This window comes from Tenrec ecaudatus, chromosome 6 (assembly GCF_050624435.1).
Source record: "Tenrec ecaudatus isolate mTenEca1 chromosome 6, mTenEca1.hap1, whole genome shotgun sequence".
Classification (NCBI taxonomy): Eukaryota; Metazoa; Chordata; class Mammalia; order Afrosoricida; family Tenrecidae; genus Tenrec; species Tenrec ecaudatus.
This window is the reverse complement of record NC_134535.1, coordinates 107,571,305-107,585,322: the sequence shown is the minus strand read 5'-3', so window position 1 is coordinate 107,585,322 and position 14,018 is coordinate 107,571,305. Positions and strand designations below refer to the sequence as shown.

Genomic DNA, 14,018 nt, shown 5'->3' with positions numbered 1-14,018 from the left:
TGTGAGATGAACAGGAGGGTAGGAATAACCAATCCTTCAGAAGAATAGAGTTTCAGACTTCTTTTCAGCTTATGTCGGAATCAGACCTTAACACCTGCCATACTTGCTTTTGACTTTTCAAAGATTATTTGAAAATAAAATTTTGCTATGAGTTGTTTGTCAGTTAGGAGACTTCAGAGTGGGGAGAAAATGGAACAGTCTTTCTGAGGGACTTGTAACCATTTAGGTCTCAAACTCACACTATTTAGAAATATGACTGAACTTGATACAGATATAATCTTCTCAGGACAGTTGATCCATAGTGAATTCTGAGCAGTGAATAAAATATTTCAGAAATAGATGGACTGGTAGCATTAATACCAGTTATAGATGTTTGGGAATTGCTATCAGTTGGGCACATAGTTTATTTTCCAAGATGCTGAGACAATCACCCAACATAACCTCAGAAAGGAAGAAGTGCCTGTTTATCTGGACATTAACACTTGTGTACCCACAATCAGAATAAGCAAACCACCTCACTGCCATCTAGTTGATTGATAGCGACTCCATAGAACAGACTGGAACTGTCCATCGGGGTCTCCAAGGGTATACATCTTGATAGGAGGAGGACGCCTTACCTCTCTCTCAATATTAGCAGGCAATGTATAATGCACTCTGCACCCGAGCTTCTGTCATCTGAATGTTGCTGTTGTTGTTGGGTGCTCTTTCATCAGTTTAGACTCATAGCGAGCCTATGCACTGCAGAATGAAACATGGTTTGGTCCTGCGTCATCCTCACGATTACCCTACTGTGTGAGTCCATGGTTGCAGCCATTGTGTCAATATATTTTGCTAAGGGCCTTCCTCTTTTACCACTGCCCCTGGACTTGACCAACTACTACGTTCTTCTCCAGCAATTGGTCTCTCTTGAAAGCATGTCCAAACAAGGAGGCCTATTGCCTCAAAATCTTTACAAGGCAAGAGTCATGGAATATGTGCAGGTAATATTGTCCAACTTACGTTGTATACTGACACCCGTTCTCTATAATATAATGCCAGAATTACAAGGATCATTCCATTTTACTTTGTCTCTGATCTATGAGGCAATATAGTATACTGAAGGCCCAGTGCCCTCCTACTTTATCTGAGAATGGAGAGCAGATATCACATGTAAATAAGCAATGGAATCTATCTTTCTTTTTTATTAAATTTTCATGTAGGATATAAAGACAATCAAACAGACTCTTTGTTTTTAAAGACAACACATAGGGATAAAATGGAGAATGTTTACCTGATGGAATAAAAGTAAGAAGTATGTGAACATGACAATGGCCTAGAATCCAAAACTGGAAAAAGTATTTATGTTGAATAATAAAACAATACATATATTCAATCATTTGAGTAAAGGAATCAAATATCTTAATAAGTTTAATAGCTAAATATGACTAGCCTCAGCTACTATTTGTTTTCTGGCTATAGTACATTAGTAGATTCTACTTTGGTTCCCACATTTCATGAAAATCAACAGAGTTGGCATGGATGAGTCTCTTTAATGCCTTTGTCCAATATATATTTATGTTTACGTTTCTATTTACTAATTCATATCTATCCAGCCATTCGATTAACAATCATAAATTCTCTAAATTTTAGTGGAAACCAGAAGTTTTAATAAGCATAGGTCTGTGCCTTAAATGAGAAACACAATATGTAGGAAGGCAAACATTTAAATTCACACAGCAATGTACCCCATTAAAATTGTACATATAAGCAGGTGTCATGTGGTGGGGAGTGGGGAGAAAATTGTAGCAATCATCATTCCATGGGAAGTCTGTGACAGTGTTTGTGGTGAGGTCATTTTGAACCTGACCTTGTGGGGAAAGCATGATTCCAAAATATATAAAATATGAAAAGAGAGTTTACCAAGTAACAGAAAACAGTTGGTCTGAATACAAGGTTATCTGGTATATTAATAACTATCTATTAAAAGTTTTCCATAACTGTAGCATTAGCTCTACCACAGCACATGGCAGGAGAGGAGACTAAGGCTGCCTTCCTCTCTCAGAGTTCAGTGCGTGTCGACTTAAAATTCTATGTCAAGATAAGGCATGTGGGATGAAGCCCTACAGACAATAACGATGCACGTTAGTTTTGAAAGAATGGTAAACAAGCCGATGAATTCCTCAAGAAAACAATTCCAGTGCAAGTTGCAAGGAAGACAATAAAGAGAAGAGTACACATGTTCACTGGCGATGCTGCTGGGGAAGCTTTGAACTGCTCGCCGTGAGATTGGCAGTTGATACCCACCAGCTGCTCCCAAGGGGGAAAAGGAAGCTAGAGGCCCCCTTAAAAAATGTACGGCCCCGGAATCCTGCAATTGTGGGATTTCTAATAGTCGATCCAAGCAACTAAACTCATGAAACAGTTGAGGCAGAAGCAAATTTAGAAGCCAATTAGACATGTAGTCCCACAAAATATCAATGCTAATACACTAAAATTACCCGCTCTCAAAAGAAATTCACTGCTATTGAATTGATTCCAATTCATAGAGACCCTGTAATGTTTTCAAGACTATAAATCATTACGGGCAGACAAAACCTCATATTTTACAGAAGAGTACCTGGTAGGGTTGAATTGTCAACTTTGCTGTTACCAGGCCAACATTTAACTCACTGTACCCCCAGGGCTCATTAAAACTAACGTGAGGGGGAATATTATGAAATTATCAACCATTCATGATGGACAGGGTGGGGGAGAGGGAAAATGAGGAGCTGATATCAAGGGCGAGGGTAGAAAGAAAATGTTTTTAAGATGATGCTGACAACATATGTATAAATGTGCTGGACACAATGGATGAATGGATGGATGGATGGATGGATGGATGGATAGCAATAAGAGCTGTAAGAGCCCCCAATACAATGATTAAAAGAAAGAAAGAAGAAAATAAAGTGATGCTATCAAGTCTATGACATATGCTTCCAATAAAATATCACAGAAAATGAGAAAAATAAAGTAAATCATTTTTCTCTAAATGGTCTTAACCTCACCAATACCAGGCCATTAACTTTTTGATTTATAGACCAAAATAAGATTCTGACAAAAACCCCAATCTTCATAAGATGCGTTCATACTTACAGGACTTTCCATTTGTTTTCAGGAGATCCATAGACTTCTAAGTTAAGAACTTCTATTCTAAAGAGAGTTTCTTCATGAAAGAAATCATGTATTTCTTACATCTGTTTTTACAGTGCTCATCAAAAACGTGTTACAGGGCAGGGATTTCATAGGTTTTTATTTAGTTGGACTGAGTATTCCACTACAACATGAATGTTTTTATTTTCATTAACTGCCTACACCCCAACCTCCCCTCGTGTCAACTTTAGTATGAAATTTAGTACACTTTCCCGACATTTCTTCTTGTATAAGAAGAATACTGAATGTCCCATGGACTGCCAGAAAACCAAACTAACCTGTCTTTGAGGAAATATCTCAAGATTGCCTCCTAGAGGCAAGGATGGATCTACTTGGCCTCAAAGACGTTGGACCTATTGTCGGGAGTAACCAGTGCTGGGCAAGGACGTCATGCTTGGTAACATGGACGGGCAGTGAACAAGAGGCAGGCCCTCAATGAGACAGCAACAAGGGGCTCAGACAGAAGAACAATTGTGAGGCTCTGGCAGTGCTTCATTGTTTTGCGCAGGGAGTGCTAAGAAGTGCAACAGACTGGACAGGACTTGACATAAACAACAACATCTTGTGTCTATGGAACATACTCTCTCTTAATTCACTCTTCCAATGTTGTATGTTTATACTGACTACACTAGTCTCAGAAACATAAAGCAAGATGTACTCTCAATTGGGTACTCTTTGAGAGGAGAAAATGGTCCGAATACTGAGTAGGAAAATATATTAACAGTGGTGTACTGTTAAATAGAGGGGCTTACTTCCTTAGCCTATTGAAGAGGGCACTTCTTATTGTTCCCTTTTCTTTTTCATGTTTATTGAGATAGGGCTGATAAGCTACATTATTGACCTGAGCAAACAGGACATCATGATGGAGGGAACGAGGGGGATGATATGCAGTTGTCGTTAACCTGCCACATAATAGGCAAACCGAATAGTACATGTGTCTGTGCCCGTAGGGAGAAGCGGCACTTCATACGGTTCCTGGACACAGAAGGTTTCTGAACACATGACACTGTGCCAACTTCTGGTAAACCTCGGTTCCCCCATTAAAGAGCTGTGATCTGAAGGAAGTGACTTAGCTTTTCTATACCTCAGTTTCTCATCACCAAAGCAGGATTCATAGTAACACATCACTTAAGGATTATAAAATTAAATGAGTGTAATAACATAAAGTACTATATATATATGTGAGTGTGTGTATATATATATATTCATATATTCAGTGATGCATGAAGGTTAGCCAAACCAGTATTCTCAGAAAAACACTTGGTCCACAGTAAAAAACCCGAAGACATTTTTCTGTATAAGGCTACAAGCTACAATGTTTCCTGGGAGTATCTGAATTAAATGGGAAAGAATTCGCTCTATTCTACACAGCTTGATTTCACTGTATATACAGTAGTGATCTAGCATGAACAAGTCGAGATAGTTCAGTATTAAGCACATTTATGATATATAAAATCTCCCTGAGAACTAAAGAAGAAGAAGAAGATTTAACAAAACTATAGCCATTTTGCAAGGGTTGAGAATGTGTTACAAAGCTCATTTATGTTGGTGAAAACCAGCTTCACCTGAATAGCCCTGGTATCCTTAAGGGAGCAAAAGAAGTGTGGTCACAAAAATGTGATGTCCAGCCCAGGCAACAATGCCAAAAGGTGAAGGTGGCTTTATTGACAGGGCATGATGACTTGATGGCTCTAAGTTCCAAAGGAAGGCTGAAAAGCCGGTGTGTGTGTGTGTGTGTGTGTGTGTGTGTGTGTGTGTGTGTGTGTGTGTGTGTCTGTGTGTGGGGGGGTGGGTGCGTGTGTGTGCGCGTGCTATTTAAACTTTGAGGAGATGCTCTGCTGTATTTCTTCTCATTTGGGAAGCCACAACTCACTCATCATCTGCAGTGATCTAAAATTTAAGGGTGAGGGGCCACAACAATTTTCCCAAGTTGCACATCAGAGCAATTTTATTAATATTCTTATAAAATGTCTCCCTCATTATGGTAGAAATATCTCCGTGGGATCCAAGACTAACTCTTAATGGAAGCACAAAGCCTCCTCTTTCTCCCTGCTGGTTTTGAACAGCTGACCTTGTGGATGGCAGCCCACTGAGTAACCAGGCCCCCTGCCAGGACAGGGTGCACCAGGAAATGTCAGATGTTTCAGAATATCAGGGTGAATGGGACTGAGTTAGCCATTAGTACTCTTTCATCTGAAAGCCAGAGGTTCAAAGAAAGACATTTTCTGCAAAATTTCAAGTACTGTATGGAAGACTCCAAGCAAATCGGGGCAGAGAAACAGGTGGACAAATATCAATTTGTCATGGAAGAAATATCCACACTATGTTATTTTCATTGCATCTGGAAAAAACCTTTTACGGGAAATTGTACAATGTCTAACTTTCACTCTGACAAACTTTAAATGTGTTATTTTAACATTACCCTTTAATTTCCTATAGCTTTTGCCTCAAATTGCATTGCAATGTGTTTCAAAAACAGAATTCTAAAAAAAATATGGGAGGGGGGAGGTAAAAAATGGAAACACTGTGTCCTCTACCCCTGTTGGTATCAATTTATGTTTAAATCATTCTAAGATACTAGAGGCGAATTTTGCGTTTGACTCCTCAGCAGTTAATGATTATAAAGCAAAGGACTGAAGCCAAACTATCAGAAGGGTAGACTGGTCAAAGGAGTGAGTGTAGGCACAACAGACCACGAGAAACCTACGCTTGCAGTGTGCTGAGCAGTGAGAGACCTGTGGCCACAAGACTCTTGCGTCAGCAGAGAAACTGGCTGAAATTCCTCAGAGTGAGGCTTGTTGGGAAAACTCACATGCAAGGGAAGGTGAAAGGCTGGGAGCCCGTCACTCTCCTCTTCTTCCACTTTCTGTCTGCTTGTCACCATGGCTACCTCTCCATCTGCTTCCCCATACGGAGAGGCTGGCCGCTTGGAAGACATCCTGGAAGGAACAAAAGAGGAGAAAATAATGAAACCTCCACATAAATCCTTAATGCCGTCATTGTGTGGTTAGGGGCCTTTGTAACAGAAATGCCTTTTTGTGCTGGCGGAGAGCAGGAAACCATCCAAATACCACCGCAAAGCACACACAATCAGAAACAATGGCCAAGCAGGTAGCAACAGAACAGTGCTTGTTTGTTGTGAGAATAATACACTGGCATAGCACTCTCTTGTATTCTGGCTTTTTCAACAAGAGGATTCACCTAAGAACACTGCATAATGAAAGACCCTTCCATTTTAAAGGAAAGAAAAATTCCCATCTCGTTTTACACTTTGATAGACTTTATTGAAGATGAACATCTTTGAATAGCAAATTCTGTTGGCACTTGAAAGAAAGAGGGGGGGAAAAACCTAAGATTTCCTTCATGAAAAATAAACAAAATAAATAAATGATAGCTATAACAAATTTCCTTTCGTACTAAAAGGAAGGTCTCTATGAAATGTAAAATATGAGTTACAAGCAAGCCTCAGAGCAATGGAAAAATTGACATTCATGGAAAACTTATTAAAACATTAATAAATGTTGCGATCACTAGTAATCTTGAAAAATACAAGAATGCATTTTCCCTTCCCTGCAAGATCACCTGATTTGGGCATTCAATTCTACATCAAAGTTGCAAGACAGTAACAATGGTGAGAAAATAAAAATATTTCAATTCCATTTCTAAACTATTAAAAGATGACATTGATTCTCAGAACATATTAATTCCTCCCTAGAATTCTTAAATAAAGAAAAGAAGCAAACGAGGAAGTTTTGTTTGAAGGAATCAGGTCTACATGACAATGGGTTTGGATAATTGAACAAGAATGTAAGCTTTTAAAAAACTTGGTTTGGAATCAGAATAAAGTCAGAGGTTAAACCTAAGTGGCAAATATTTTTACTTAAATAAAAAATAATTGTCCTGTTCTGTAAAGGTTTACATAGAAAAGGAAATGTTAAAACATTTCATTAAAGAAGTCTCATTATATTCACATGATCTGATCTTTCAAATGCCGTACATTTTTATTAAATAAACAATAGGGGTTTGCAGATATGTTCATTCTTATTCTGGACCAGAGAGCTTATGACTAATTTTTTAATCCAACATTTAATTTTAAAGACATATCTCTCCTCCATGTTGCATTTATGATACATTAATTTTCTCAGAAAATTCAAAAGAAAAATATTCTAGTTCTGTTAAGAGAGTCTTATTAATAACAACAAAAAGCACAGTCGGGCAAATAAGAGCTGTGTTATCAAACAGATATGCATTCAAATACTGATTCTTCCACTTATTAGCTGGGCATCATGATTGCTACATCTCAGTTTCTTTTCAAACAAAATCGACATCTACCCTTGAAGACTTTTTGTGGAATAACTGGGTACCATTTGACAGGGAAGAGGTACAACACCTATCACAATAGATGCTCAATAAATACCAGCTGGTGTTTGCTTAACAAACCTTAAACTATAGTGCAACTTACGCACCCTCCACAATAAATAAAACACCAAAATGAGGAAGGAAACTCAACAGGAAATGCAAAGTCTCCCACTGGCCAGTGATATTTGACAATAAACCGATTAGTGGTATTAAAGACTGTATGGAAAGACATGTTAATGGGAAGAAGTGTTGGTCAGCTAAAGAAGAGGATCAGAAGAGAGATATTGGTGGTAGCCATGACAGCAGGTCTAAAGAAGACGTAGACATAGCCATCACATGTCAAGGCTCTTCCAGCATTTTCTATGCCCCTCTACTTCTTACCTAAGAGAGAGAAAGGAACCGTTGCTAACAGCACACTGTTCGTCTCAGCGGTAACGCTGCACCCCTCCCCGAGTGGAGGTGGCACACTACATGCAATCCCCCTAACACTGGAGACATGTGACTCCCACGGTTTACAGTCAATGTTCTCCAAACACATTTGTGGTTCACATTTAGCAATGGGTTGACAGTAATAGTAAAGATGTTTATGTGGTGATTTACCAGAGTAAACCAATGAAGGGACATGTCTTGGATTCACATGTAGCTTGTTTAGAAGCAGATCATGCAATTATCAGATAAGCCTGCTATTTTTGTGGCCTTTGTAGGCATTATCATGCCTTCGGGAATTGATAAATTGGTATTTGCGTTGTCACTTAGCCTCAAGGGCTGTCTCTCCCTAGGTCTGGAAACTCCAGACAACTAACAAGTATCATATTTTGGCCCAAAGCATAAAGCTAGATTAGCTATTTAAGATCATTGTATGACTCTCAGAAGCACAGCTTTTCTATCGATTTCTCCTTAATTATTATGTCGCATCAGCATAACAGTTAAGGGCTTGACGGTTGGTTGCAGTGTCTCCAGGGAGAAGAGCAGGCATGCAAGGAAACCCTGCCTACGCTGCCCATCGGGTGCCGAATAACAACTACACGGAACAAAGGAAGTAGAGCCTGAAAGTAGACTTGACAGAGGAAGAAATTGCCACTATTCTTAAAACTAATGCATATCTCCAGCTCAAAGCCATGCTTAACCATAACTCGTTAGCACGCTTTATGTATAACTTTCTAAAGAGTAGAACCTCCACAGATACATCATAACTAGCTTCTAAAATCGTACGTATGAAGAAGTCATGGTGACAAAAGGCAACTAGTAGCCTCAAATTACATAAGATGATTCTCATTACAATATATGGTTCTTGTGCAAAACAACTTGTTCACAAATACTAAACATTCTTCCTTCATGATCTAAGTTTAAGTTCTGTGTGCCTCTTGCCACTCTATTTTTTTGTCAACTCATCAATAAATCACCTTGTTTTGTGTTTCGGTTGAGATGCATCTGATGTAATGTATGTTGCTGATTCCTTAACTGACAGACTGTCCATAGCAATGTAACGCCTTCCTGAACGAAGTCTACAAGTATCACAGGCTTCTGCTGTCTCTGCTGTGGTTGTTAGGTGTCCTCCAGTCACAGCGACCCTCTGTCCCACAGAAAGAGACACTGCTAGGCCTGGCACCATCTTCACTGTGTCAATCTATCTCATTGAGAACCGTCCTTTTTTCCAACTGCCTCTCCACGTCACCAAGTATGATGGATATCTTCTCAAGGGACTGGTCCCATGAGAATGTGTTTAAAGTCAATGAGACCAAGTCTCACCATCCTTGCCCCTATGCAGCATTATGGTTGTACTTCCTGCCAAGACTGATCTCTTCATTCTTTTGGCACTTCCAATATTCTTTTCCAATAACAAAGTTCAAATGCATCAACTTTTCTTTCACAAGCATATGAGACAACTGAAAGGATCATGGGTAATGCACTTCTCAGTCCACAAAGTAACCTTCTTGCTTTTCAACACTGTAAAGAGGTCTTGTGCAGCAGACAGACCTAATACAATTTATTTATTGACTGCTACCTCCATAAACTTGTTCATCCAAGCAAGATGCTTGTTAATCGAAGCAAGACAAAGTCCCTGACAACTTCAATCTTTTCTCGGTTTATCAGTATCTTTGAGGTTTTTTGTGTACTTTGCTTTCAATTGTAATCCACACTGAAGGTGGCAATCATGGCCACCTCACTTTTAGCAACAAGGTTGTGTCATTTACATACTGCAAGTTGTGAAATAAGCCTTTCTCTGATCCAGATGCCAAGTATGTCTTCAGATAATCCAGCTTCTCTGATGATTTGCTCAGCATGCAGATGGACTAAGAAGAGTGAGAAGATACAAGCCCGACACACAGCTTTCTTGATGCTACACAATGCAGTATTCCCTTGTTCCATTTGCATAATTGTTTCTTCATCTATGTACAGGTTCCACATGAGTACAATCAAGTGTTCTGGAATTCCCATTGTTCTCAAAGATATCCACAGTTTATTATGATCCACACATTGCACTGTCAGTAATACCCTTTGATCTTTTCTTTCCTTCTTGTCTTTTAATTACCTTGTGCTGTCTTCATGTGTGATGCTCTTGTTGTCATCCCACAGCTCATCAGGTCTTCTGGCAGTAGGTATACTGCTTCACACTTGTTCTTCAGACATTCTCAAAATTCAGGTAAGGGAGGTCCTATTTGGGCTTTCCTGGACTTGTTTTAATTTTCTTTGGCTTCAAACTGGTCTATTCCACAGTCAGCTCCTGGCCTGGTTTTAGCTGCTACTATTGAGCTTCTCTATTACCTCTTCCCACAAATGTGGTCAATTTAATTTTTGTGTATTCCATGTGGAGAAGTCCATGTGCACCGTTATCTTATGGGTTGTTGGGAAAAAAATCTATTTATGATGAAGAATCCAAAGGTCTTTCAAAATTCTATCGTGTGCTCTGTAGCTCCATTTCTATCACCAAGACTATATTTCCACCTGCTGTTCCTTGCTCTTTGTTTCCAGCTTTTTCCTCACCAATAATTCTCAATGCATCTTGATATCATGTTTGATCAATTTTAGGCTGAAGACGTTGGTAGAGTTCTTCAGCTACTTCATCACTAGACTTATTGGTTGGTGCATACATTTGAATAATAGTTTTATTGATCGAATTTCCTTGTCTGTGGATAGCCATTATCCTACCACAGACAGGAGTGCACAATTCAAGTCATTGTCTCTTTCTTCCACTACAAATTCCACCAGGGAAGATATTGTTTTTGTTCACAGTTCCTTGTCCAGTCCTAACAAATATTCTTAAAGATAATAGTCTAAGTAAACCTATGAAAAATTAATATTTATATGTTAAAATTTATATGTTATATGTTATAAACCCTCTGCCTATCCCTTAGCTATGGAAAACTGTAGCAGTGAATCTTATAAATATGCTTGGAAAACATCAGTGTCATTGCAAAAAAGGAGGCATACCTCAGTGCTCACTGTAGCCTTTCTCTTTAGTAAGTTTTATATAAAGGAGTTTGCACACCTGGTTTAATTGGGTTTTCAAAGTGCTTATGAAGGAATCTTACAGCATTGTTGAAAATGTGTAAATGAATAAAGATTAAAAAATAACTAACTTAACAATGACAACAACAAACAAAAGCTACATAGGTACTCACTGATAGATGAGTAACAATTAGTGATTTTAACTTAAGCAATACTATCTAGGTATCACATGTACTTTGGTGCAATCGTTGTCCATAAAGAAGCCATGTACAAAGTCAGTGTGTAATACAGGGGTAGCTTGTGTGTGGCTGTGATGCTGGAAGGTATGCCGCTGGTGTTTCAAATACCAGCCAGGTCACGCAAAAGGAATATCCACCATCCACTTCTGAGGAATTAGCCACTGAAAACCCTATGGAGAGCATCGAAACACTGGCCATTGCCGAAAAACTAATAAACTGAATGGCGTCCATTGTGTGGCAGTAGGAGACTAACTCTTTTGAGTTATATCCCATCTAATAATTGTACAGCCTCATATTGGGCTCCATTTGTGGGGGAAGCCAGCCCTCACAACTAATCATGGGTTAAATAGGCGGAATTGAATGATTTTAAAATATATATAATAAAGTCATAGAGAAAAAGGAGAGATGGACAAGAGATTAAAATAATGGAGTCAGACACATTTCCTGGTAACATGCTCATCTGAACCCCACTCAGTGGTCCACGTGGAGATGAGAGACCGGAGGGCATGAGAGATGGGGAAGGGAAGGAGGACAAGGGGAAAGGGAACGAGGAGCAAGAACCAGGGGAGAAAGGACAGGAAGAGCCAAGAGAGGCCAAGGGAGATCTTTATTGCTAACCCAGGCTTATGTATCTTTGGGGGGCATACAAGCCCCCTTATTACAAGTATATATATATACATCACAGGAAGGGGTTGTGCTATAGGTCCTACAATAGTAAGGGGGTGATCTAGGGGTACCCATGCAATGGAAAGGGGAGGAATTGGGGGTTCTCATGGGACAAGTTGGGAGCATCCTAGATACAGGATGGCAGCCTAACTTTGGATGTCACTGAGCAGGTCTGACCTGTTCTTTGGCTCTTCATTGAAACCATTATCAATAGGGTGTGAACCCCACCTATTGTGGACCAGATGCCTTCAGGGAGAATATTTTGAGCATCTGACCTCCCACCATGTGCTGCCAAACACCCTCTAATGTTTGGCATATGTTTGGAGGAGAAAAAGCTGGGGGGAAATCTTTTGTATCCCACAAACCGAAGCAACAGTGGGTTCAAATTCTTTATAAGAACAATTGTTCTAACATACAACTTTCCTCTAGTTCTTATATGCTTCCTCCCTCCCCCCACCCCCACCAACTAACATGATTCCAATTCTACCCTACAAATCTGGCTGGACCCGAGGATGTACCCTGGTACGGAGAGGAATTGGAAACACAGGGAATCCAGGACAGATGATCCTTCAGGACCAGTGCTGAGAGTCACAATACCGGGAGGATGGAGGGAGGGTGGGGCAGAAAGGGGGAACCAATTACAAGAATCTACATATAACATCCTCCCTGGGGGACGGACAACAGCAAAGTGGGTGAAGGGAGACATTGGGCAGTGTAAGATATGACAAAATAATAATTTATAAATTATCAAGGGTTCATGAGGGAGGGGGATACAGGGAGGGAGGGGGAAAATGAGGAGTTCATGCCAAGGGCTCTAGTGGAAAGCAAATGTTTTGAGAATGATGATGGAAACAAGTGTACATATGTGCTTGACACAATGGATGTATGTATTGATTGTGATAAAAATTGTGCGAGCCCCAATTAAAATAATTAAATTAGAAAATATTTTTTTAAAAGAACAATTGTTTTGTTGTACATGGGGTCACTATGAGTTGGAACTAAATAGATGACACCTAACAACATGTAGAGATTATGTAGTACTTTATTTTTTAATTTCTTTCCCTAAAAATTTTATTAATTTACAAGATAATTCTTAGGAAGCAGTGAATATTACTGGTAATTCTTTTGAATTGATGATAATTTCCTTTTGGATATATATTTTTTCCAGATATATAGCAGAAAGAATATACTCATCCAAGTTCTTTAACCAATTTTCCTTCCCAAGAGAGCTAAAGTGACTGTGTTCCACCTCACTGGTGAAGTGGCATGGATTCTTGGTAGCTGCTGTTAAGGTCTTGGAGTCTGCTCCAGCTCATAGTGACCCTCTTCTTCACACTGCCTGGTCTTGGGCATCAACACAATTGCTGGTACGTTTGAGCTTGTTAGTGGCACACATAATATAAGTAAACCTATAATATGCACTCATGTGTTCAAGCTTGATTTTTCTTTTCTGGGTCTTCTTATTGTGTATAGAATCTCTAAAATGATAACACGAGATCCTCGAATTCCCAACAGCACATAACATAACATAACTTAAAAAGTTTCCAATATATGCAGTTCAATTTTGTTCCAATTTCCTTTATGTTTCTACAGCTACAAGCATATGTAATACAGTGGGCAAATAGTGGATAATGTAATACAGTAGGCAAACAGTAGATAATGTAATACAGTGGGCAAACAGTAGATAATATAATACAGTGGGCAAATAGTAGATAATGTAATACAGTGGGCAAACAGTAGATAATATAATACAGTGGGCAAACAGTAGATAATGTAATACAGTGGGCAAATAGTAGATAATGTAATACAGTGGGCAAATAGTAGATAATGTAATACAGTGGGCAAACAGTAGATACTGTCTTGCTAGAGTAAAATGAATTCAGTTATTTAGCAAGGTAATAATAACAAACTCCAAAACTCACCATTATTGAGTCGGTATCAACTCATAGCACAGCTAAAGGAAAGGACAGGGTAGAATTGCTCCTTTGGGTTCCTAGGACTGTAACTCTTTATGGGAGTAGAAAGCCCTGCCTTTCTCCCTCAGAGGGGCTGGTGCTTTTGAACTGCTGACTTTATGGTTAGCAGCCCAATGTGTAACCACTATACCATCAGAGCAATAATACAGGATAATTCAAG

General features: G+C 39.2%; 1 protein-coding gene across 5 annotated transcripts in view; it reads right to left on the bottom strand.

The window, feature by feature from the left end:
- Positions 1-14,018, bottom strand: part of SOX5 (SRY-box transcription factor 5) — a 1,186,854-nt gene that overhangs the window by 397,681 nt on the left and 775,155 nt on the right. For all 5 annotated transcript variants that reach the window (XM_075551990.1, XM_075551991.1, XM_075551992.1 and 2 more), the window contains one exon: positions 5,981-6,107. In XM_075551990.1, coding sequence (XP_075408105.1) covers positions 5,981-6,107 — 127 coding nt within the window. The remainder of the gene's footprint in view (positions 1-5,980; positions 6,108-14,018) is intronic.